Raw genomic sequence first — 27,513 nt, 5'->3', positions numbered from 1 at the left:
CCTGTGTGCATTCAAACGCTGAGGAAGGCCATACAGGCAGAAACGCGTACGTTTTCACTCTCAGAGGTAAATAAAATCATGTAAAAGGACATACAATGAGTGCTGGCATAATATAAATAATAACAGAAGAACCAAAGAAGAATTGACACTTATTAGTAAATATCCCGTTTCCCCTTCAAAAATGATATATATTTTTTTTTAAGTGGAAGACATTGGATGCATGGGGGGGAGGTGGGATGGGATGGGATGGGATGGGATGGGATGGGGGCAATAAGGCACAGCCCCTCCAAAACTAGCTTACAAGCTCAAGTCAATGATAATGTGTTCAAAGATCTGGGTGTTGCCCTTGAAGCTGGAGGCAAAGAGGAAGTCCCTGCGGTCAGTGGAGACCACGGTGAAGGATCGCGGCGCCTGGATGTAGACCTCCTTGAAGCGCTCAAATAGTTTCTGCTCATCGTCCCACAGGTAGATCTGAGAGAACGTATAGTCACTGCCCAGGGCCAGGTAGTAGCGCTCCTTGAAGGAGAACGGCTGCAGGATCATGGAACCTCGCGACGGCAGGGCCTGGATCTCCGTGAAGAGCTTGGCGCCCCAGCGCAGGACCTTGGAGTCGCCGATGTAGCGTGTCATGGCCAGGTAGAGCTCCTCCTTGATGCGGAAGTGCTTCACGGCCACCACGTCCTCCATGCTGGGGATCTCGCCCTGCAGGGCGAACTTCTGGTTGCTCCGGCTCCACTGGTAGATCACCGGCACCTGGGAGCGGCTCGCCAAGATGAGGTGCGCCTTGCCGTCCAGGTCCAGGAACTCTGCGTCCGTGTCGCGGAACCACTCGTGCAAGGACTGGTACGAGTAGAAGCCCTTGTCGTTCCATTTGTACAGGGTGGACAGCCCCGCTTTGGAGCTGTCCGCGATCACAAAGTACCACTCGTTATTGATCTGGAAAGACTCTATGTCGTTGGGCTTGGAGATCTTGGACACCTCGATGTCTTGGAACTTGTTGAACCTGCTCTGGTCCTCGTCAAACCTGTAGATGTGTGAGCCACCGAAGAGCTGAGCCACGATGACAAACACCTGATCCTGGATGACCACCGCCTTGCATCCGACGATGGACTGACCTAAAGAGCAAGGGGGGAATGACAGCCATGAACATCAATCAATAATCAATGACATGAGGTGTTACGGCCGTAGTCCTATAGGTATGTGGGTCTGGGCTGTGTGTCTGTATTGGCGTGCGCCCCGTTGCCTATTCCCTCCCTGCAGCTCCATCAGTGCTGCCATTGGTGGAGAGCGTTACCGACGCTCCGCTGTTGGTCGCCCGCTCCGCACCTCGCTCCTCCAACCAGCTCCTGCACCTGCACCCACCTGACGGCTTAAAGGCGTTCTGAGGACTTCATTCCTGGCCACTGTCCAAGAGCTGATCTCCAGAGTGGAGTAGGCTGGTGACAGAGCTGATCTCCAGAGTGGAGTAGGCTGGTGACAGTGATCTCCAGAGTGGAGTAGGCTGGTGACAGAGCTGATCTCCAGAGTGGAGTAGGCTGGTGACAGAGCTGATCTCCAGAGTGGAGTAGGCTGGTGACAGAGCTGATCTCCAGAGTGGAGTAGGCTGGTGACAGAGCTGATCTCCAGAGTGGAGTAGGCTGGTGACAGAGCTGATCTCCAGAGTGGAGTAGGCTGGTGACAGTGCGCCCTCCGTGCAAAGAGAGCATGCACAGAGTAGTAACAACATCATGGCTAGAGTTGCTATAATTAATTGTCTATTTAGTAAACCCCGTCCGATGCTATAATCCTTTAGTAATTCTATATGTCTGAGCACCGGGCCACGGAAGCCTGCTTTTTGTACATATTTGTTAGATAGGCAATAGTATGGTACTATTGTCTCTTTATTTTTGTTTGTCAGGTTAGTGTCTAAACTCAAGAGGTAAGTTATATCCATATCATACCTGTGATGTTGTCATAAGTCCTGTAGTTCATTTCTATGTGGTCCCATTGGAAAACCAGACAGCTCTCCGCGTTGGGAGCTGCGATCGCCACATAGACATCGTTCTTGTAGTTGAATGTGTCGACAGAGAGAGACTCAGATACCACAGACTGGTGGAGGACGAAATCTGTGAAGAGAAAAGGTTCTTAAGTGAGTTTAGATATTGGGTATGAAGTTCATCTAACAATAAAGTTGAAGCAGGGATGTCGATCTACTTTAATAGATTGTTGTAAGTCACTGCCTGTTGCTGATTAATTAAGCCTATATCATTGATTCTACGGTGGTGTCACTTACCGGAAATAACTTCATACATTTTACATTTTTATTATTCGCTTGAATGCAATGTAACACATTTTTGCACTTGGAAATCTGTTATTTTTGGCGAGCGACAATGCCGTATGTATGGAAAATATGAATTAGGTGTTCAGCGAAAAAAATAAAAAATAAATAAAAGTAGGGGTGCACAATTATGAAATTATGACCGATATCCGATCTCCGATTATTTGCAGGGTCATATCTGCCGATACCGATTCAGACCGATTCCGATATTATACAGAGGACCACAATGGAAACAAGCCTAGGCCCTATAGGGGCTTATTGGCCCAAAGCCTGTTAATAAAGTATTCAATCAATCAATAAATAGCCTAAACTCTCTTCCAAGTGTCTGTTTTCACAACTGAATGAATACTGAATGAGATGAGTACACAAATTAAATGAATATATATTTTTAATTTAATTAATTTTTTGCTGGTAAAAAAACGATTAAATAATCTGTATTATTTTGAGACCATTCCGATACCGATATGGCATTTTTTATTTCTTTTTTATAATTTTTATCCCACGATATTGTAACCCATTTTTCACCCCTGTGTCAATTATCCAATGTGATCCTGGGCTCTACACACCCTCCACCAACCTAGTCCCCATATATGGGGGACATGGGGAGAGCAACGGACTTGAACTCATGCTTCCTTCATGCCTGAGTGTCCAAGTTGCTCCTTTACACGTGACAGGGGGGAGTTTCCCTGGTTGGACGTAGCGCGTGGAAGGAACACGTTATTCCAACCAGTTCCTTTCCCCTCCATCAGGCACCCCGGCTGGCCAGGGGGAGGCAGTTTAGAGACCAGGATTACTGCATGTTTTTTGTGAGGGTACCTACCCTAGGCCCTAGGGTAGGTACCCATATTGCATGTTCTCCCCGTGTCCCCTAGGGCCTAGGGGACACGGGGAGAACATGCAATATGGCATTTTCCGATTATGCTACCATCCCTAAATAAAAAGGTTTTCCAGCTGGCTCAGGTCTTTTTTCTCACCCGTGGAGATGCATTCGTTGTGCAGACTGCTCATATCATTGAGCCGCTTGTCCTTCATGTCCTCGGGCCCGACACACACGACATCGGACACCGTGGCGTTGGTGTTCTTCAGCCACAGCATCAGCCACTTGGCACGGCAGTCACACTCAAAGGCGTTGCCTCGCAGGTCACTGCAAGAAGGTCATGTTGTTGTCAGGACGGATAAACAAATTAGGATGTCATGGAGAGATGTCACAGAGAGACAGGAAACTAATCGCAGAGAGAGAGAGAGAGAGAGAGAGAGAGAGAGAGAGAGAGAGAGAGAGAGAGAGAGACTGGGCTCCATTTTCGTCATCGCTAAACCCCTTATCCCTAAACTTTTTTGCCTTTTTTTTACTAGTTTGAAAAACATTTTTGAATAGTTCAACTAGCCAATCTACATTGACACGTTGTGAGCTTGTAGACTGGCCATTTTAACTATTCAAAAATGTTTAGCAAAATAGTAAAAAAAAAAAAGGCAAAGAAGTTTAGGGATAAGGGGTTTAGCGGTGACGAAAATGGAGCCCAGAGAGAGAGAGAGAGAGAGAGAGAGAGAGAGAGAGAGAGAGAGAGAGAGAGGAGAGAGAGAGAGATAGAGAGAGAGAGAGAGAGAGAGAGAGAGAGAGAGAGAGAGGAGCGAGAGAGAGGGGGGGAGAGAGAGAGAGAGAGAGAGAGAGAGAGAGAGAGAGGGGGAGAGAGAGGGGGAGAGAGAGAGAGAGAGAGAGAGAGAGGGGAGAGAGAGAGAGAGAGAGAGAGAGAGAGAGAGGGAGGACAGACATTCGAGACAAGGGTTGGATTCAAACCCGGAATGAGCATACTGTATCATCACTGTCGGGCACAGATTGTACTGTATTATTTATGTCTAAACCCATTAGTAAATAGAAAAAGAGAACCTTTGTTCCAATAAATCCAATGTACTTAAAAGGCTCACATTGGTAAAATATTATACAATACAATCCACACTTTCTACCTACGTATATGGTGTGTCCCTATTTTGGGCATGTGCTCACCACATGCCCTCGTAGATTTTTTTTATTCGCTACAGCATAAAAGAGGGCATTCATTTATGAAAAAACATATATTGAAAAATATGGCGAACGTTTCTGTCAACACTGACAACATGGTCTGTGCATCCCGATGCAACCTTTCTAAGCAGATTTCTTCATGAACTGAAGAGAGTCATATTCAGACCGCAGCCATCTTGCCAGCAAGGTGATACCTAGGTGATACTTCCCACAGACAGCCCATTCATCCAAACAGAAAAGTCCTATCTAATTATATTAAACAACGTCAAAATCACCAACATTGCAGCTGTAGGGAAAGCTTGAATTATCATCTTACTATCTGCAAAGTGTTTGTTTCATAAAAATCCACCGTAGACATTTTATGAGCTACTCCCTGTCAAGGGAGTAGCTCATAAAATTTTGGTAGCGCTCGTTGAATATCACTCAACAGCCCGTGTGTACCACCTGTTTTGAATGTGCACATAATGCAGGAGGCAGCAGGAGGTTGCTTTACTAATAACGAGCGCTTCCAAACTCTGACACTTAGAAAATAATCATCTGCAAGGAATTTCTTGACAGGAAGTAGCTCATAAAATGTCTACGGTAACTTCCTCCATATATAGTATTCTAAATAATAATTTACCAATTTACAATACATTGAATATTAAACATAAATGGGAGACAGACTTGGGATGCACTTATGATGATGTGGATTGGGAAATAATTTTAGAGAGGGCTCAGAGGGTTCTGATTTCCACCAAACATAGACAGATGCAGTTTAACATTTTTCACAGGACTTACTTTACCCCACTCAGGTTACACAAGATTGATAGGAGCATTTCCCCTATGTGCCAAAGATGTAAGATAACAGAAGGCTGCCTATTGCATATGTTATGGAGCTGCCCACTTCTGATTGATTACTGGAAGTTCATCATGTCTACTGTCTCTGATATCATAGAGGTTGAAATACCACCTGATCCAAGAATTTGGTTACTGGGTGACGTTACGTTGATCAACACAAATTATTATAAAGAGTATTTTGTGTTACTCGCCAGTACAGCTGCGAAGAAAATCATATTGGTTAATTGGAAATCTGAAAACTCACCTTCACAGAGACACTGGCTGAATGAGCTTTCATCATACTGTACTCCTGAAAAGATACTGTACAATGTAAGGAGAAAGCCTGCTACTTTTGAAAAAATATGGGGTAGGTTCTTTGAGGTTCTTCCGTCAATATCTCCTCTGGGTTGATTTTGTTTTATTTATATTGTTATTTTTATTTATTTATCCGAGTTGTTGTCAAGTGGTGTTGTGTACAATACAGAGTAATGAGAGCTGTGTAGTTTACCTTTCTGGGGTTGGGGTGGGGGGTGGGGGGGGGGGTTTGTTTTTTGCTGTTTTTTGTCTTTTTCTTTTGAGTTTGTCTTGTCATGTTAAAAAAAAAAAAAAAGGAAATCATGATTCTGTAATTCATTGTTTTGAATAATGATGATGTCTGCATTATCAATAAATAAACCTTTAAAAAAAAAAAAAAATGTCTACGGTGGATTTTTATTAAACAAAAACTTTGCAGATTGTAAGATGATAATTCAAGCTTTCCCTACAGCTGCAATGTTGATTTTGATGTTGTTTAATATAATTAGATAGGACTTTTCTGTTTGGATGAATGGGCTGTCTATGGGAAGTATCACCTATAGGTATCACCTTGCTGGCAAGATGGCTGCAGTCTGAATATGGCCAATTGTACGGGTGTGGGGTGGGGGAGTGACCAGAAGACATACTTACAGCTCTATGAGTGAATCCATGTCAGTGAAGAGGTCCCTGGGCAGGGCCTTTAGGTTGTTGTTTGCCAAAGACCTGCGAGACAACAGCTATGTCAATGTGACTAATGGCATCCAGCTGGGTTTCACACAAAGTATGCTTGCTATAGGAGTTAATCTTGATTGCAATGAGAATAGATGATCTATAAGCTCAAATAAACTCTTTGGCGAAAACCATGACTGTGTAATAATGTATTATACTAGCAATACAATATATTTACATAATATAAACTTTATCAAAGTTAGTTATACAAGTTCACCATGCTGATCGTGAACCTTGTGATAGTCAAGGAAAACCAACTTTACACAGCAGCTGTACTAGCAGTAGTCAAAACTATAGTTTATCATTACAAAACATTCCCCAAATTGTATTTCTTTATGAGAGATGACAGCATGTGAAACCTACAGGTGAGTCAAGTCTCTGAGTCCTTTATGTCTTTATGAGAGATGACAGCATGTGTTATGAGATGTGCTATATGACATGTTATGAGAGATGTGCTATATGACATGTTATGAGAGATGTGCTATATGACATGTTATGAGAGAGTGCTATATGACATGTTATGAGAGATGTGCTATATGACATGTTATGAGAGAGTGCTATATGACATGTTATGAGAGATGTGCTATATGACATGTTATGAGAGAGTGCTATATGACATGTTATGAGAGATGTGCTATATGACATGTTATGAGAGAGTGCTATATGACATGTTATGAGAGATGTGCTATATGACATGTTATGAGAGATGTGCTATATGACATGTTATGAGAGATGTGCTATATGACATGTTATGAGAGATGTGCTATATGACATGTTATGATAGATGTGCTATATGACATGTTATGAGAGAGTGCTATATGACAGCATGTGTTATGAGAGATGACATCATGTGAAACCTACAGGTGAGTCAGGTCTCTGAGTCCTCGGAAGGCATATTTGGAAGCATATTCCAGCTTGTTACTCTCAATGAACCTGTAGAGCAGAGCACAACAACAGCACAGTTAAATCAGAACAAACAATCTAGCACAGTGGATCCTTTTTCACGTCAAGGACCCCCTGGCATTGAAGAGACAATGCCAGGGACCCCCGTGAGAGAAGACTTTTACAGCTCTAGCAGTAAAACAAATACATTACAAATAATTACAAAGAAGAAAAACAACACAAAAGTGTTGTAACCTTCCGTTTTTTTCTTCTTTCTAATTATTTGTTCGTTTTTTTTTTAAATGTCTATGAGGAAACTGCGACGCTCTATAGGGTTTCAGTTTAGGGTAAGGATTGGTGTGGCAGGTCGGTCGAAGAGAACCAGACTGCTTAAGAGCACTTCTTTTACAGAGCCAGAATATCCGCTGCTTACATAACATTCCTCGTAGTAATCAGAATGCAAGGTTCTTTTCTACAATGGGCCATTTGCCAACCACAGAGAGTATAGCTCCAAACTCAGACGCCTGGAAGAGACATATATATATATATATACAGTATACACTCAGCCACTTTCATAAACTTCTCTCCATTATAATTAGCTGGCTGACAATGCCATGGCTGCGGTTATATTTAGTTTTTACGCTCATATCAACCTCTACTTATACTTTAACCACATGAACCCTAGCGTAGCTATTCTGGGGCAGAACAGTCTGTGAAAATAGAAGATCTACAAGTGAAAAGATTTAGTGAAGAGGGTAAAACCAAGTTTTTAGCCCTGGGGGACTCCTGAGTATATAGTGGTGGGTGGGAGCCCCTTTTGGTGTTTTAACTAAGCATTATGTTATACTTTAGCTATTGAAAAATAGCAGATCTACAAGCTCATAGCGCGCCACTGAGTGGCGCGCTACGAGCTTGTAGGTCTGCTATTTTTTGAAAAAACGTGAAAATGTGGCACAAATCTTTGAATATATATATATATATATATATATATAGTCTGGCATACCCCGCCAGACTGTGCTTAGTCCAGCATACAGGTATAGAACTAGATAACTGCGCTCCTCCAAGCAGTGAGCACATGTCTCCGCCAGGCCGGGTTGCAAACTCAGGGCCTGGAAACTTTGAAAGGCAGTCATCATGGCCAATTGGAATGAGATCTGACACACATCTTGATCGCATGACCCCAGAGTTAACGCGTACCAGTTTGTGTGAGTTGTGGACAAAATCTAGGAGTAGTAGCAGGTTTTTTTTGGCAGAAAAGGTAACCTGGCGGAGCCTATAAATTGTGTCATGATAGCCTGGAAACTATAGGCGAATCTGCCAGTGCAAAAAAAATAATATATATATATAGCCCTCGGCAGATATTAATATGGTTTGGCCAAGCTTGGTTGTGGTTGACCCAGAAGTGTCCTGATCCCAGGAATCCGGGGGATAAAAGATGTTGATTGTACACTCTAGGGTTCAAGAATTATAGGCCAAAACGTGGCTGTTGTGCAACAATGTGGGCTGTGTTACAACAAGTGGGCTGTTGTACAACAATGAGGAGATTTGACACATTTGGGAAGGAGGTTCTTCCTTGACTTGACTTCCTTGGAATGTGCGTGCAGTTTCATGATGTGTGGTGTCTTCTGCAAAACAGGCCACCCCCGCAAACCTTGGAAGCCAATCATAGCCAATCGGAAAGGAATATGGGAAATGTGACAGATACGACATGATCACATGACTACAGAGATATAAAATATAACGATTTGCGTGCGGTTTGGACAAAATCTGTAATAGTAGTAGCAAAACATGTGTTTACTCTGTGTCATGGCGCTGCCAATTTGAAAACACATTAATGGGCAGTATTATGCGTGTCTTAAGTACCAGGTCTTATTACTAAACTTAAGACCTGGAGGCGTGATCAATGCTGTTTGGCCTCTCAGAATATCCAAATGGCATTGATCATGCCTCCAGGTCTTAAGTTTAGTAATATGACCTGGTACTTAATTCATGTCCTCACTGTATTGTTTATGCCCTGCTTTTCTTTTCTTTTTTGTGTAAAGCACTTTGAGCTGCATTTCATGTCATGAAAGGTGCTATACAAATAAAGTTTTATTATTATTATTATTATTATTATTAAGACACGCATAATACTGCCCAATGGGTGGAGATTCTTCCTTGGCCTGCTGGGAGTGTTAGTGCAAAATTCCCCACCGGTCAGTCTATTGGTGCTTATTACATGGCTTGGTTGAATGCTTGATTCTGATTGGTCAATCGCTTAATTCAGCGGTGAGTTATCTCATGATAATGACCGCTCCGCTGTATAATGACCGCTGCCTAATCAAACCCTCTGAGCACCACCAGCTGCGCGGCTGCGCCCGCTTGATTTACTGCCGTTTCCAACATAACAGCCATGTAAACACACACACTACTGACACACAATGTAATTTACAGCTAAACATTGCTCTTAAAAATGTTTTTGAAAACATTTGAGCGAGAAATAGACGAAGCAGCTGGACCCGAAAATGGATTCTATTTGATCAACTCACTTCCTTGTTTTCCGACAGTGCTTCAGCCCTGCAGCTGGGCAGACGCAGCCAGCGCGAAGTTATGGAATACTTTTTTTGTTGTGTTTTGGATCAATGGATTAATTTATGTTAGTTAGCCATGTAATAAGCGGGATAATATCTGGCTAGGTGGTCATTGTCGGGAGATAATTCACCTTCAGGGAGTGTAACCACCTCGGCTTCGCCTCGGTGGTTAAACTCCCTGTCGGTGAATTATCTCCCGACAATGACCACCTAGCCAGATATTATCCCTTACTTGTAGCATGTCGTGCAAAACAGGCCCCTCCGGCAAACTTTGAAAGCCAATCGTAGTCAATCAGAATAGAATCTAAAAAAAACCTGACAGATACATCGTGATCACGTGATAATAGAGGGAAGAAAAACGGACATGAATGGAGGGACAGGGCCGAAAATAGAGTCTCGGCCATGCCTTCGGCCTGGCGGAGACAACAAAAACAAACATTTTTAAAGGTATGATAAAAAAAACAAAGTTATCATACAAGAGCACTGAATAAGTAGTAAAATGTACATGAAAGAGTGTGTAAAGCAGGTGTGCCCAAAAGATAGATCACCATCTACCAGTAGATCACAAAGGCTGTGCAGGTAGATCACATGACCACTAAAGAATATTTAATTTAAATGTAAAAACAATATCTGCCACGTACTTGAATTAAGGTGACTTGATTGATTGACATCAAAGGGGCCTGTTGTCAGCTCAAACCCACAATGCAAGGATTTTGTTTTCAAGAGTGTTGCTGTCTGTACTATAGCATTACAAATTAAATACAAAACAAAATCCTACCTATTCCATATTTCTCCCTCTCAATTTCCCATTCAAAGTGCATTTGTCTAATAGCTCTGCTATTCCAAAGCCCACTCAGGTACATATTTAAACTATTTTCAGCATAATATTGTTTTCCGGTGGGTAGATCATTTTGGTCATTTTGAAAGTAGCTCTACAGTTAAAGAAGAGTTGGCGCCCCTGGTGTAGTGTACTGTATAAAGGTCTTGGTAGAAGAACAAACAGCGTAAGCCGGTACTTACAAGTATTCCAGGTGAGGAAGGCCAGTGAATGCGTCATCCCTTATAGTTGTAAGAGAATTTGAATTCAAAAGCCTGGGAAAAAAAAGGGAGACAAAAAATACCTAATGAGCGTGATCATTGAAAGCATGTTTTCCTGCGATGAACAGAGTGGATGCACATCAACATTATCATCAACATTATTTTGGAAGGTCGTTCATGTTGCTTGCCTAGCAATTCGGCACCCGCTATAGTCCAAAAGATGCAAACCTTGCCAAACGTACTGTATAGCACCCATGAGCTGAGTGTACAATTTCACCCATCTTCGTTATTATATATGACATCATGGTGTTCAAATGATACCGTCTGGTTTATTTGTAGATGTTCTTTTGCACACTTACTCACTCTGTGTGCTTTTGCAGGCCTTGTATGAACAACAATGAGCATCAGTGCCAGGACGGAAAGGATGCAGAGCAGTTTCTTTCCCCAGGCGATCAGACTTTTGAACTGTAGTCTCCCTGGCAGATAGGACGTGAACTGATGACATGAACTCTATGTTCAGTTTTTTAAATGTTTTTTTATTTTATTTATCTGGCTGTGCTTTTTTATGGATTCCTGTAGTGTTTTAGGACTTATTGTCTTGCACTTGATATATTTATTCTTGTATGAGTCTGTGTTGCACTTTTGGTACAAGTTGGCTGTGTGTTCAATCATGTGTCTGCACGGGACAGAGGAAGTTGTCTCACCTAGGGAGACTATATAATGTGACACTTCCCGTGTCTCTAGCAGACAACGCTGATGAAGGCTTGAACGCCGAAACGCGTTCGTTGCTGCTGCTCTGCAGCATATATACCATGTCAACATTTAAATAAATTAAGAGTGCCATAAAACATGAGTTCCGTGAGTGCTGGTTTTGTGCTGGTTTCTTCCAAGCGTTCCAATTGATCCTATAGTTCTTATTTAGTCAAGATCTTGTTAATACTTTTTGTTAAATATTTATAGAACCCACAGACATACACTTACAACCTGGTGTCCCTATTGTGGGCATGTCATTATAAGTGTGAATTTAAGAAGATTAAATAATGATAATAATGATAGAGCAGATCTACAAGCTCACACTGTAAACGTAGACTGGCTATTATTGAGGGGCTCTAGCCCCTATACAGGTTTAATGTTTGCCTCGTCTAGACCAACATTAAAAATCACACCTGTGTGAAGTGAGTGGTGCAACTCCGTGTGTGTGTGAAACGGTTGAGAAATGACAGAGTTACCGTGTGGGGGTCCCTCTACTGTACCCTCTACTGTACTGTACTGTACTGTACTGTACTGTACTGTACTGTACTGTACTGTACTGTACTGTACTGTACTGTACTGTACTGTACTGTACTGTACTGTACTGTCACTCCCAAAATCACCATATATACAGTTAATATGTGCGTGTGTGTTTGTGTGTGTGTTAGGTTGCGCACAGGTGGTGAAAAACAGCCATGCTGTTTTCGTGCTCATACCCAGCCAGGCACCCACCCAGCCACCCACATAGCTCCACACACTCAAAAACACCATTAACAATGGACAGAGTCTAATGTTTGTTTTGTCACTAACACACAAATCAAATGTCATTAAAACAATGAACACGTTGAGAGCTTGTAGATCAGCTATTTTCGGGCCCCAACCCAGCACTCTTTAGCTAGTGGAGATGCGGTGTGTAACGACATCATGGATTTCTAAACAAATTTGTTCAACGCAAAATACTGTGTTCAAGTTCAGGAGACTTCGGGAAAAAAAGCAATTCTCCTGAATGCTGCCTTCCTTCCGGTGTGGCATGGAAAGGAGTGGCATTTGCATTTCTTTCACCATGTAGTAAACGCTACATTTATGGTCTGGAGAGGGCAGTTGTTTTACAGACGGGTAAAAGGGCAGGGGCTGAAGCTCCCTTTGATGTGTATGTGTGCACGTCGCTGAAGTGACTATTGTGTTACAAAGGGCTAAACGCCATCTTGCTGCTCTGACCCCCAAACAAAAGTCACCTGCTTGCATTATCGGGCAGGGCAGGGCAGGGCAGGGCAGGGCAGGGCGGGGCCAGAGACTGGCAGAGAGGTCACGTAAGCAGCTCATGAACAACAACAACAACAACATGACAGACAGTGGCCTTGTGGTTAGAGTGTTCATATGGACTGCAGGAGAGAACCATGGCTTCCGAGAGATAAAATGCTTTCATACTAGGCTTGCACTACTGTGAGACAAAGACTGAAGAGGGCGATGATATCATATGCTTACTTTCTGCCCACGCTCAACCTTTCCACTGTATTTTGGTGCTGTGAAATGTCGTGATCAGCAGTATGCTCCAGTTACCAACACTACTTGTAAGCAAAAATAAAAGGCCTAGTTTTAGAATGTGCAATTAAGCTGTGTCCACCCTCAGAGGTGCAAGCTACGGATGGATACCCCCTATATATAATTAATGTCACTGTTTTTTAGTCATTTCGTCTATAAGCAAATCTTCAACATTGAAGAGACTGTGTTGTTCTAGCGCTACATTTTAAAAGGTATAATGATAAGTGGTGGGTTTGTAGTGAAAACATCGAAATGTGGATATGATCGGGATCCACAACATGGGAATGTTGTGGATCCCAATAGTATCAGGGAAAGAGTAAGGTTTTAATAGCAAAAATAATTGACAAATGGAAAGGAGAGATGTTGCACTCTCCCCTTGACTCGGTGCAAGGGGGTGAAATGCTCTTAGCATACCTGCCACGCCTATATGTTTACGCTGACATCATAACAATCAATATTGGAGTAGATCAATGGCTTCCTGTAAGTATGATGATTAGTATGGCGTGATCATTGCTCTCAAGCTCAAATCCACTACAGCTGCGGAAGATGCATAACTCGCCCACTCGCGTCCAATCTACAAGCTCACAACGCGGTGTGGTGTCGTGCGTTGTGTGAGCTGTTATACAAACAGTATAGATCTGCTATTTCTTATTTTATTTATTTCCCCACCTATAATGAAATGTCCAAAACAGGGATGCCAGGGTTAAAGATGAAGAGCTGTGAATGTTATAACATCAGTTCCCACATGCAGCTCATCAGCCAGTACACAGCCAGGCAAGTTACTGCACCAGATGTTTCCCTAACTAACACAATGGATGTAATCATTGCCCATGGGTTGCCCCTTAGGCCTTGTATTCATATTATGTAGGACATTCAATTGGTTTGCTGGGCGTCTGTCTACGAATGAAACCAAATGGACCCATTTTGTACACTCTCAGAGTGACGATGCTCCTTGAAATGTACTTGAAATGTAAAAGTTTGAGAACCACCGGTATTTTTTAAATTGTACAGCATGCAGCCGTGAAGTTCACATACCAGCTCTGACAGTGTGTGAGTGAAGTTCACATACCAGCTCTGACAGTGTGTGAGTGAAGTTCACATACCAGCTCTGACAGTGTGTGAGTGAAGTTCACATACCAGCTCTGACAGTGTGTGAGTGAAGTTCACATACCAGCTCTGACAGTGTGTGAGTGAGTGAAGTTCACATACCAGCTCTGACAGTGTGTGAGTGAGTGAAGTTCACATACCAGCTCTGACAGGGTGTGAGTGAGTGAAGTTCACATACCAGCTCTGACAGTGTGTGAGTGAGTGTGAAGTTCACATACCAGCTCTGACAGTGTGTGAGTGAGTGAAGTTCACATACCAGCTCTGACAGTGTGTGAGTGAGTGAAGTTCACATACCAGCTCTGACAGTGTGTGAGTGAGTGAAGTTCACATACCAGCTCTGACAGTGTGTGAAGTTCACATACCAGCTCTGACAGTGTGTGAGTGAGTGAAGTTCACATACCAGCTCTGACAGTGTGTGAGTGAGTGAAGTTCACATACCAGCTCTGACAGTGTGTGAGTGAGTGAAGTTCACATACCAGCTCTGACAGTGTGTGAGTGAGTGAAGTTCACATACCAGCTCTGACAGTGTGTGAGTGAGTGAAGTTCACATACCAGCTCTGACAGTGTGTGAGTGAGTGAAGTTCACATACCAGCTCTGACAGTGTGTGAGTGAGTGTGATAAAAGTTCACATACCAGCTCTGACAGTGTGTGAGTGAGTGAAGTTCACATACCAGCTCTGACAGTGTGTGAGTGAGTGTGATAAAAGTTCACATACCAGCTCTGACAGTGTGTGAGTGAGTGTGATAAAAGTTCACATACCAGCTCTGACAGTGTGTGAGTGAGTGTGATAAAAGTTCACATACCAGCTCTGACAGTGTGTGAGTGAGTGTGATAAAAGTTCACATACCAGCTCTGACAGTGTGTGAGTGAGTGTGATAAAAGTTCACATACCAGCTCTGACAGTGTGTGAGTGAGTGTGATAAAAGTTCACATACCAGCTCTGACAGTGTGTGAGTGAGTGTGATAAAAGTTCACATACCAGCTCTGACAGTGTGTGAGTGAGTGTGATAAAAGTTCACATACCAGCTCTGACAGTGTGTGAGTGAGTGTGATAAAAGTTCACATACCAGCTCTGACAGTGTGTGAGTGAGTGAGTGTGTGAGTGAGTGTGATAAAAGCCTTTCCAGAAACAACAGTTCCAAATGTGATCCAAATGTGAACCAATTCCGGTTCCTCAATGTTAACAACACATTTTGTGCCCAAGACGTCCACAGACGTCCTGGGAATTACCGCTATGGGGTGCCCAGGACGTCTGTGGACGTCCTAAAAAAAACAAAAAATAAAAAAACATTTTTTTTGTGATTTTTATAAAAAATAAAATAAATGTCAAAAATAACATTGGGCACCCTGGGTCACTATTTTGAAAATGTTGAAAGGGCACACAAAGTGATGGTAAATGGTGCATTTATATAGCGCCTTTATCCAAGGCGCTTTACATAGATTGTGCATCAATTCACCCATTCACACACCAATGGCAGCGGAAACCATGCAAGGTACCGACCAGCACATCAGGAGCAATTAGGGGTTCAGTCAAGGGGCTCAAGGACACTTCGACACTAACTCTGGGCGAACCCAAGTTCGAACAGGCAACCTTGCGGTTCCCATCCAGCCACTCTACCCCTGAGCCACCGCCAACCAATGTTGGATTCAGTTCCTAAGGTTCCTCCGATTCTGAAGGGCAGTCCATATGCTAACTATTTAGCATATAAGCTACAGGGATCACAGGGGGTGAAACAGGTTTACTAGATGCTGCATGATAGGTTAATTATAATAACGTCATGTTTATACAATATCAGTAACACTGCAGGGATCATAGAGAGGGAGAAATAGGACTTACAGTAGTTGCAGTGAAGGCATGTGGGAGAACATGGCCTCCTTGACCTCAGAGAACGTCCCGTTGACGATGCTCCTGTTGGGAAACAAGACAAAAAGAATGAACACAATTAAATGTTATATTCTAATAGCCGTTTAAGAACTGAAAAAAGAAAAGCATTGTCTAATTAAACATTTCATAACCCGGGCAAAGGATTTGTTTTAATATATTTATTTATTAATTAGTATAGGCCAGGGGTGCCCACACATTTATGACGTGAGATCTACTTTCAAAATGACCAGCTCAACAAGATCTACCCACTGAAAAAATAAGTGTACCATTGCTGAAAATAGTTTAAATATATAATGTACCTGGGGGGGGCTTTGGAATAGGGAGAAATTATGACAGGCAGTTTCTGCTGTCAAAATATGCCCCCCCCCCCCGTATTTAACTTAAACGCCCAATGCATTCTCAATGGCAATAGCACAAACTTTGGCATGCTACTAGTCCTACATATAGGCTATAACTGAAGAAGACAAGAATAACCTAACTTGCAACCTTTAATTGCAAGGACCCCCAAGCTGGTACAGTAGCCCTAATGCCCTTTGCTGCAGTAAAGGGCATTAGAGCTATGGCCCAGAGCTAAGTATGCTAATACATTATGCCACAGACCCCAACACTTTGAGTGTTCCCCCACCCCAATTATAGTGAACATAAACATGACATGACTTCCATGACTGCTTTGTTAGTGCCTCAAGAAAGAAAAAAAGTCACACAAAATACATAACAAATAACCAGTTGTCAACCAAAGTCAAAGGGTTTGCACACACCAGAAATATGCGTTTAACCGTCATATAGCCTTTGTGCAAATATGTGTACTGATTAAACAACTTTCCATTAGGACAGTAATGGTGCATTAACTGCATTTATATAGCGCTTTCATCCAAAGAAGTTGACATTATTGTCATACACACCACACACACACACTGAAATGTGTCCAAAAACTTTTATTGAAAAGGTTTAGAAAAATAATGAAACTACATGGTTCACAGGCTATTTCCAAAAATGTTGCTTGGTTTCCCCTGTAAAGATAAAGCACAATAATCCCTCACTATAGAGCGTCGTAGTCCCGCCCCCTACCAGGGCCCAGGAAATAATTCAATGCATTTTTCCCATAGACATTTCAAAAAGTATTTATCTAAAGACCTTTTAAGCGTCGTACAAAGCCAACTCGAGTTGTGACAAATCATGACAATAAACACATTTTGGACCAAACAAATAATTACAAAGAAGAAAAAAAGTTCTCTTCTTCTAATTATTTGTTCGGCCCGAAAAGTTGTGTTTGTTGTCACGATTTGCCACAACTCGAGTTGGCTTTGTACGAGGCTTAAAAGGTCTTTAAATAAATACTTTTTGATATGTCTATGAGGAAAATGAACGGGGAATAATTTCCTGGGCCCTGGTAGGGGGCGGGACTGCGACGCACTATACAGTTAAAACTTCCAGGAGGGGGGCAAACGTTCATTTGGAAATTCAACAGGTCGTGTTGGACTGTCCTCGGAGGCTTAGACGAGTCTGACGACTACTTCCCATTTGCTGAAGCCGTGCCAATGACAGTCATTAACCTGGAAGAGAACAGAATGTTACATTGAAGACCACCAACACTGAATGAACAAAAGTCAAAACAAGCCGCAGCAACACGAGAAGCATATTGGTTAACTTTATATCTGCTTAATATATTTTAGTAGGAGGAGATGACACTGGAGCAGCACAGACATTTAGAGCCTTTTATTAGGTGCTAAGTATACAAAAAAATCATGACTCTGATGAAGACCGCAAGGTCGAAACGTTAGTCGTTTTGTATACTAGCACCTAATAAAAGGCCCTAAATGTCTGTGCTGCTCCAGTGTCCTCTCCTCCTTCTGCAACGTATGTCCCTGTGAAGCACCGGATCAGCCGTTTCAGGCTTGAGGCGCGTTGGTAGACTCCCTTTGTTCCTAATATATATTTTAGTGTTGGGTTTCCCAAATATAGAATCAGCAAATATATAATCATGAGCAATTTTACATACATTTTCAAATCTGAAAGAGTTCCTGCATTAAGTCATGTAGGCGCCTTCGCTCCATCTCGCCAGAGTGGATCTCATCCCTCTGGCGGGCTACCGTCTCCTGGCAAGAGGAGAGCTTCTCCTCTGTCTCTCTGAGTGTTGTCTGTGTACAAGCCAGGCTGGACTCGGCCACAGACAGCTTCACCTTTGAGAGAAGCGGAGAGACATTTTAACAACCATGGGTTTATACAGGCTTCCATCTGCATTTTGATTTCTTTGTGCTGTGCTCTGATGATGCCGTCCTTCTCGGTCACTGCAGCCTTGAGCTGGACAGACTTTACTACAATATTCAAATAGAAGTTGCGCGTGTCCTCCATATCCTTTTTTCTGCGTGCCATTTAGCAGCTACACCTGTAGGACATCAAAATGTGTTTTTTTTAGCTGTGCCAACCGCTCTACATCATCAAGGTGCCGCTCACATCACACAAGTGTTATTTGTATTACTTTTATACCAACTAGTTAAGTTAACAATGTAATTAACTAAGTGCAAATCAAGCCAAAAGTTGGCTTTGGTGTTGGAACCATTAACCACAGTTCAGGCATAAGGCTAGGGCATTGTGTTGCTTGGCTTATTTTTGTGCAGGGCAGCACAAAGACAACATGGGTCTCTGGCAGACACCCAGAGCTACTGCTGGGGTGTAATCAACTTACTGGAGGGGGAGAGTCTCTTGTTGAGTACAATCTTTGGTCTGACCACCGCCTCTGGCTCCTTGCGCTGCCTTTTCTGCAGAAACGGCATCAATAATGGGTTAGGGGTCAGAACATAGTACAACCACAACTTTTTCCCCACCCCTTGTGGTTGTGATATTTAGCAGGGAATTCAAGTAATTTACAAAAATACACACTTCAGGTAGCTCTGGTCCATAGCACTAATGCGTTGCATTTAGAGCTATGTTACTCTCGACTTCCGCCGCTCGCATGAATGCAGACCAGCCTCTCGTCTTTAACGTAAATAAAAAGAACGTTTTTGCTACTCACCAAAACAAAGGCGGGTTGTGTCATTAGAAAGCCTACTTTCCTTAGTGGAAACACTCTGAGCCCCCCACCACACGTATAAACGGTACTTGTTGGGCAAAAGGGATTCACCGGAGGAGAAATATTATCTATGAGGCAATTCTCTGGGCAATATCGGTAGAAGGCGCAGCGGAGTAACTAAAAGTATTTTTTTCCCGGTGGAAACAAAATCCCCTTTTGGCCAAAAAGTACCGTTTATACGTGTGCTGGGGGGCTCAGAGTGCTCCCACTAAGGAAAGCAGGCTTTCTAATGACACAACCCACCTTTGTTTTGGTGAGTAGCAAAAACGTTCTTTTTATTTACACTAAAGACGAGAGGCTGGTCTGCATTCATGCGAGCGGCGGAAGTTGAGAGTAACATAGCTCTAAATGCGACACATTAGAGCTATGGACCAGAGCTACACTTCAGGTAGTTCCGACGAGTGTTTGCAAGTTGCAACACAAACCTGGGCACGCTGGCTTTCATGGTTTGCCAGGATGGGTCCCTTATTTGTGGAGCTCATTGGCATGAAGGGGAGACGAGCGACGGACTTGGGCAGATCCGCGTTCTGTCGTATATTATACACAAAGATTTAAGTTAAATCTTAGAGCAAAGAACCACAGAGAAAAAAAAAGTTACCATGATATAGCGTGTCGGGTAAATAGATTTAACACCAACGGTGACCCGCCTCCATTTTGTTAGTTTGTAGGCCTATCTTAGCCCAAGATTTAGACTCTTGTAGAGTTTTTTCCGATTCTGACGATATCGCTCTCTACGAAAGTCTAAGCGGCACTACTGCCCAATTTTGGGAGCCCAATTTTGCCTCGAAATCACTCTTACCTTGTACAAATGCAAATTCTGAGCTGCTTTCTCGTTTGCCCCACTTGTCCAGTTGGTGTACGTCCATCTTGGATTTCTCTCCATTGTAAATGCGCAACAGCGCCCCTAGCGGCCAGGGTTCTGTTGCGCATTTACAATGGAGAGAAATCCAAGATGGACGCCAGATTCCGAGAGAGTATATGGACAGAGTGGATCAAAATACTTTTTTTATTGAAAACTACGGCCGTACGGCGTGTAATTGTTTCCCGCACACCAACCGGACAAGTGGGGCAAACGAGAAAGCAGCTCAGAAAAAACTCAAGAGTCTAAATCTTGGGCTAGGCCTATCTCAAGCGAAACTGTTGATGTTCTACTGTGGGATCTCAGAACCCTCCCGGCCATCTACAGCAGGGGTTCTCAACCCGTGGGTCGCGACCCCTCGGGGGGTCGCCAAATTATTTTAGGGGGTCCCCTAAAAAAAAAAAAAAAAAGAGAGATTTTGTTTTTAATTTTATTTTCACGATTTTTCAAAAATAGCAGACCTACAAGCTCATAGCGCGCCACTCGGTGGCGCGCTATGAGCTTGTAGATCTGCTATTTTTCAATAGCTAAATTATAACAATGCTTAAAACACCAAAAGGGGTTCCCGCCCAAAATGGTTTAAGGTTATTGTAGCAGTCAATTTATATTGGGGGTCGGGAGGGGGCGGGGCGGGGGTCCCGAGACATTGCCAAAGCATTTCCGGGGGTCCCTGGCCAAAAACGTTGAGAACCCCTGATCTACAGCACCAACACACACAGAATAAGCCCCCACAGCTGGATTAGGTTAAGGAGGGGAACAATCAACCCCCCCCCCCCCCCCCCCCCCCCCCCCACACACACACACACACACACTGCACAGTATACGGTACATGATCAGTAGGCTATTTAAAAACAAACTAACATTTTCATCGTCAACATGAGACAGAAATCAGTACCGCGATTGCCCGTTGTGAATAATGTGTAGATTAATATAATACAATAAAAATAGTTTTCCTACCGTGTTTGCTTCAGAGTATTGCTTGTAACAGTGCTGACTTGAAAGTGTTGTCGATGGCGATGCCCGGCTGACTTCAGTGGCGTCTTGGCTGCAGCCGTTTGAATTTCAAACTGAACGGTTGTTTGGTAACCTCACCTTCTTCTTCTTCTTCTTCTTTGGGTTTACTGGCGGGTTGCAACCAATTTATTTCAGGTGTATACCGCCACCTACTGTACCGGAGTGTGTAGTCCGACTCCATGCACCTTATTCCTTACATGCTATGTTATACTATTGAGTATTGAGGGGTGTTGACAACTGAGGGGTGTTGCTAGATCCTGTGAAAGATCCATATCTCGTTCAGAGCTTTTTGTTTGATCCGGACTCCGTTTCCTGTTGTTCCCAGGATACCTAGTAGGTTCCACTGTCCTCCTGCCTCAGGATACCTAGTAGGTTCCACTGTCCTCCTGCCTCAGGATACCTAGTAGGTTCCACTGTCCTCCTGCCTCAGGATACCTAGTAGGTTCCACTGTCCTCCTGCCTCAGGATACCTAGTAGGTTCCACTGTCTTCCTGCCTCAGGATACCTAGTAGGTTCCACTGTCCTCCTGCCTCAGGATACCTAGTAGGTTCCACTGTCCTCCTGCCTCAGGATACCTAGTAGGTTCCACTGTCTTCCTGCCTCAGGATACCTAGTAGGTTCCACTGTCCTCCTGCCTCAGGATACCTAGTAGGTTCCACTGTCCTCCTGCCTCAGGATACCTAGTAGGTTCCACTGTCTTCCTGCCTCAGGATACCTAGTAGGTTCCACTGTCCTCCTGCCTCAGGATACCTAGTAGGTTCCACTGTCCTCCTGCCTCAGGATACCTAGTAGGTTCCACTGTCTTCCTGCCTCAGGATACCTAGTAGGTTCCACTGTCCTCCTGCCTCAGGATACCTAGTAGGTTCCACTGTCCTCCTGCCTCAGGATACCTAGTAGGTTCCACTGTCTTCCTGCCTCAGGATACCTAGTAGGTTCCACTGTCCTCCTGCCTCAGGATACCTAGTAGGTTCCACTGTCTTCCTGCCTCAGGATACCTAGTAGGTTCCACTGTCTTCCTGCCTCAGGATACCTAGTAGGTTCCACTGTCTTCCTGCCTCAGGATACCTAGTAGGTTGCACTGTCCTCCTGCCTCAGGATACCTAGTAGGTTCCACTGTCCTCCTGCCTCAGGATACCTAGTAGGTTCCACTGTCTTCCTGCCTCAGGATACCTAGTAGGTTCCACTGTCCTCCTGCCTCAGGATACCTAGTAGGTTCCACTGTCCTCCTGCCTCAGGATACCTAGTAGGTTCCACTGTCTTCCTGCCTCAGGATACCTAGTAGGTTCCACTGTCCTCCTGCCTCAGGATACCTCGTAGGTTCCACTGTCCTCCTGCCTCAGGATACCTAGTAGGTTCCACTGTCTTCCTGCCTCAGGATACCTAGTAGGTTCCACTGTCCTCTTGCCTCAGGATACCTAGTAGGTTCCACTGTCCTCCTGCCTCAGCCATCTTCTGTTTCAGGATACCTAGTAGGTTCCACTGTCCTCCTGCCTCAGCCATCTTCTGTTTCAGTATTGTCCTCTCTTCCCCATACTCCCTGCAGTGTTTCAGTATTGTCCTCTCTTCCCCATACTTCCTACAGTGTTTCAGTATTGTCCTCTCTTCCCCATACTTCCTACAGTGTTTCAGTATTGTCCTCTCTTCCCCATACTTCCTGCAGTGTTTCAGTATTGTCCTCTCTTCCCCATACTTCCTACAGTGTTTCAGTATTGTCCTCTCTTCCCCATACTTCCTACAGTGTTTCAGTATTGTCCTCTCTTCCCCATACTTCCTACAGTGTTTCAGTATTGTCCTCTCTTCCCCATACTTCCTACAGTGTTTCAGTATTGTCCTCTCTTCCCCATACTTCCTGCAGTGTTTCAGTATTGTCCTCTCTTCCCCATACTTCCTGCAGTGTTTCAGTATTGTCCTCTCTTCCCCATACTTCTGTTTCAGTATTGTCCTCTCTTCCCCATACTTCCTACAGTGTTTCAGTATTGTCCTCTCTTCCCCATACTTCCTGCAGTGTTTCAGTATTGTCCTCTCTTCCCCATACTTCCTACAGTGTTTCAGTATTGTCCTCTCTTCCCCATACTTCCTACAGTGTTTCAGTATTGTCCTCTCTTCCCCATACTTCCTACAGTGTTTCAGTATTGTCCTCTCTTCCCCATACTTCCTGCAGTGTTTCAGTATTGTCCTCTCTTCCCCATACTTCTGTTTCAGTATTGTCCTCTCTTCCCCATACTTCCTACAGTGTTTCAGTATTGTCCTCTCTTCCCCATACTTCCTGCAGTGTTTCAGTATTGTCCTCTCTTCCCCATACTTCCTGCAGTGTTTCAGTATTGTCCTCTCTTCCCCATACTTCCTGCAGTGCATCAGTATTGTCCTCTCTTCCCCATACTTCCTACAGTGTTTCAGTATTGTCCTCTCTTCCCCATACTTCCTGCAGTGTTTCAGTATTGTCCTCTCTTCCCCATACTTCCTACAGTGTTTCAGTATTGTCCTCTCTTCCCCATACTTCCTGCAGTGTTTCAGTATTGTCCTCTCTTCCCCATACTTCCTACAGTGTTTCAGTATTGTCCTCTCTTCCCCATACTTCCTACAGTGTTTCAGTATTGTCCTCTCTTCCCCATACTTCCTGCAGTGTTTCAGTATTGTCCTCTCTTCCCCATACTTCCTACAGTGTTTCAGTGTTGTCCTCTCTTCCCCATACTTCCTACAGTGTTTCAGTATTGTCCTCTCTTCCCCATACTTCCTGCAGTGTTTCAGTATTGTCCTCTCTTCCCCATACTTCCTACAGTGTTTCAGTATTGTCCTCTCTTCCCCATACTTCCTACAGTGTTTCAGTATTGTCCTCTCTTCCCCATACTTCCTACAGTGTTTCAGTATTGTCCTCTCTTCCCCATACTTCCTACAGTGTTTCAGTATTGTCCTCTCTTCCCCATACTTCCTACAGTGTTTCAGTATTGTCCTCTCTTCCCCATACTTCCTGCAGTGTTTCAGTATTGTCCTCTCTTCCCCATACTTCCTACAGTGTTTCAGTATTGTCCTCTCTTCCCCATACTTCCTACAGTGTTTCAGTATTGTCCTCTCTTCCCCATACTTCCTACAGTGTTTCAGTATTGTCCTCTCTTCCCCATACTTCCTACAGTGTTTCAGTATTGTCCTCTCTTCCCCATACTTCCTACAGTGTTTCAGTATTGTCCTCTCTTCCCCATACTTCCTACAGTGTTTCAGTATTGTCCTCTCTTCCCCATACTTCCTACAGTGTTTCAGTATTGTCCTCTCTTCCCCATACTTCCTGCAGTGTTTCAGTATTGTCCTCTCTTCCCCATACTTCCTACAGTGTTTCAGTATTGTCCTCTCTTCCCCATACTTCCTACAGTGTTTCAGTATTGTCCTCTCTTCCCCATACTTCCTACAGTGTTTCAGTATTGTCCTCTTCCCCATACTTCCTACAGTGTTTCAGTATTGTCCTCTCTTCCCCATACTTCCTACAGTGTTTCAGTATTGTCCTCTCTTCCCCATACTTCCTACAGTGTTTCAGTATTGTCCTCTCTTCCCCATACTTCCTACAGTGTTTCAGTATTGTCCTCTCTTCCCCATACTTCCTACAGTGTTTCAGTATTGTCCTCTCTTCCCCATACTTCCTGCAGTGTTTCAGTATTGTCCTCTCTTCCCCATACTTCCTACAGTGTTTCAGTATTGTCCTCTCTTCCCCATACTTCCTACAGTGTTTCAGTATTGTCCTCTCTTCCCCATACTTCCTACAGTGTTTCAGTATTGTCCTCTCTTCCCCATACTTCCTACAGTGTTTCAGTATTGTCCTCTCTTCCCCATACTTCCTACAGTGTTTCAGTATTGTCCTCTCTTCCCCATACTTCCTACAGTGTTTCAGTCTTGTCCTCTCTTCCCCATACTTCCTACAGTGTTTCAGTATTGTCCTCTCTTCCCCATACTTCCTACAGTGTTTCAGTATTGTCCTCTCTTCCCCATACTTCCTACAGTGTTTCAGTATTGTCCTCTCTTCCCCATACTTCCTACAGTGTTTCAGTATTGTCCTCTCTTCCCCATACTTCCTACAGTGTTTCAGTATTGTCCTCTCTTCCCCATACTTCCTACAGTGTTTCAGTATTGTCCTCTCTTCCCCATACTTCCTACAGTGTTTCAGTATTGTCCTCTCTTCCCCATACTTCCTGCAGTGTTTCAGTATTGTCCTCTCTTCCCCATACTTCCTACAGTGTTTCAGTATTGTCCTCTCTTCCCCATACTTCCTACAGTGTTTCAGTATTGTCCTCTCTTCCCCATACTTCCTACAGTGTTTCAGTATTGTCCTCTCTTCCCCATACTTCCTACAGTGTTTCAGTATTGTCCTCTCTTCCCCATACTTCCTACAGTGTTTCAGTATTGTCCTCTCTTCCCCATACTTCCTACAGTGTTTCAGTATTGTCCTCTCTTCCCCATACTTCCTACAGTGTTTCAGTATTGTCCTCTCTTCCCCATACTTCCTACAGTGTTTCAGTATTGTCCTCTCTTCCCCATACTTCCTACAGTGTTTCAGTATTGTCCTCTCTTCCCCATACTTCCTACAGTGTTTCAGTATTGTCCTCTTCCCCATACTTCCTGCAGTGTTTCAGTATTGTCCTCTCTTCCCCATACTTCCTACAGTGTTTCAGTATTGTCCTCTCTTCCCCATACTTCCTACAGTGTTTCAGTATTGTCCTCTCTTCCCCATACTTCCTACAGTGTTTCAGTATGGTCCTCTCTTCCCCATACTTCCTACAGTGTTTCAGTATTGTCCTCTTCCCCATACTTCCTACAGTGTTTCAGTATTGTCCTCTCTTCCCCATACTTCCTACAGTGTTTCAGTATTGTCCTCTCTTCCCCATACTTCCTACAGTGTTTCAGTATTGTCCTCTCTTCCCCATACTTCCTACAGTGTTTCAGTATTGTCCTCTCTTCCCCATACTTCCTACAGTGCATCATGACATGCTCCACGTTTTCTGTGTCGTTACACTCTGGACATCTATCAGTGGGATTTTGCCCTATCATGAACAGGGTTTTGTTTAGGCCAGTGTGGTCGAACCTTAGTCTGGTCAGGACTGTTTCTGGTAACCTCACCTGAGCCTCACCAGGCTTTATCTACTACCGCTGATTGCACACGGCTCCGCCTCCGTGGCCGTGCGCATGCCTGTGTGTTCTAATCAGTGTTGCCATTATAATAAGCGACTTTGGCCGTGTTTCCTTAATATTGTTAAACCAGTGTTTCATTTTCAAGTCAAGGACTCCAAAATGTATATATTTGTCTGCGGGCCGAACCCCATCTGAAAACATTTCATGCCAGGGACACCATACAACATTTGTGTTATTAAAATGTTTAAAAAATATTCAAAATGTTTAGAAATGTCTTCCAATATTATTTTTTTAGCTTGTAGTTAGCTCTGCTCTGGATGAAGGCTGGGCCGCGTAGCCAAAAACGAAACCTAAGGTTTTTTGACCCCCAGGGGTTAACTGGGGACAGGGAGGAACTTCTTATATGGTCAGCACACTCCATAGTAGGGAGGATTATCACAACAAAACAAAAAATAAGTGATATTTGAATTAAGTTAAATCACTGAATATACCTTTAAAGAGAAGTCAATATGGACCAGAGATAGATTGTAGATGTAACTTGTAGACTAGAGTATACCAGTAAGTGATGGGCGACCGAAGGGCTGAGACACTCTACCCGGGCAGGTGTGCCCAAAAGGTAGATAAGATCTACCAGTAGATCACAAAGGCTGTGCAGGTAGATCACATGACCTCTATCTAAAGAATATTTAATTTAAATGTCAAATTTTGACATCTGCCACTTGAATTAAGGTGACTTGATTGATTGACATCAAAATGGCCTGTTGTCAGCTCAAACCCACAATGCAAGTATTTTGTTTTCAAGAGTGTTGCTGTCTGTACAAATTAAATACAAAATAATCCTACCTATTCCATATTTCTCCCCCTCCATTTCCCATTCAAAGTGCATTTGTCTAATATGTAACGGCAGCTCCGCTATTCCAAAGCCCACTCAGGTACATATTTAAACTATTTTCAGCAATGGCATAATATTAGTTTTTCGGTGGGTAGATCTTGTCCAGCTGGTCATTTAGAAAATAGCTCTACAGTCAAAAAAGAGTGGGCGCCCCCCCCCTGCACTACCGGAATAATGTCACTCCATTATGTCAACAAGATATTGAGGACAGGTATGTAATATTTAGCCATAGGCCTATTATACTACACGGCTTAACGTCACCAAGCAAACAATAGCCTATATATATATCCTAATAGCTGAAAGCATTTACAGGTCGGCGTTAATTACGTTATACTTACAAAGAATTGACATCGTTGGGGGAAATCCTCGGGACGTTCGAAGACCCGACGCAGATGATGGACTCCTTGGAGCAGCTGCACGCCGACGGGCATCGGAAAGGCTTCTTCAGGTGGACCGGCTGGCACAGCAGCAGGCACAACAACAATGACACCGAGGAAAACAACGTCCAGACGTGAAGCAGTGCAGGCGGCATCTTTCGTTTTGAGTCCGGGCTTGCATGTAATGTGTGTGGAGGCTTTCTTTGAGACGAAATTAAGAATTAACGCACCGCCGGGC

General features: G+C 43.6%; 2 protein-coding genes across 2 annotated transcripts in view; both read right to left on the bottom strand.

The window, feature by feature from the left end:
• Positions 1-27,513, bottom strand: part of sepsecs (Sep (O-phosphoserine) tRNA:Sec (selenocysteine) tRNA synthase) — a 213,204-nt gene that overhangs the window by 155,731 nt on the left and 29,960 nt on the right. The gene's annotated exons all lie outside the window — the stretch shown is intronic.
• LOC306914574 (leucine-rich repeat LGI family member 2-like) lies at positions 112-27,513 on the bottom strand. The gene is made up of 8 exons (XM_079491673.1): positions 27,237-27,513; positions 15,904-15,975; positions 10,649-10,720; positions 7,038-7,109; positions 6,099-6,170; positions 3,292-3,461; positions 1,941-2,105; positions 112-1,115 (listed from the first exon to the last, which is right to left on the bottom strand). The coding sequence occupies exons 1-8, from the start codon at positions 27,428-27,430 to the stop codon at positions 298-300; spliced, it is 1,635 nt and encodes a 544-aa protein (XP_079347799.1). The 5' UTR covers positions 27,431-27,513; the 3' UTR covers positions 112-297.

This window comes from Electrona antarctica (genome assembly GCF_951216825.1).
Source record: "Electrona antarctica genome assembly, chromosome: 21".
Taxonomy (NCBI): Eukaryota; Metazoa; Chordata; class Actinopteri; order Myctophiformes; family Myctophidae; genus Electrona; species Electrona antarctica.
The sequence above is the reverse complement of the archived record's forward strand: the minus strand, read 5'-3'. Positions and strand labels throughout refer to the sequence as shown.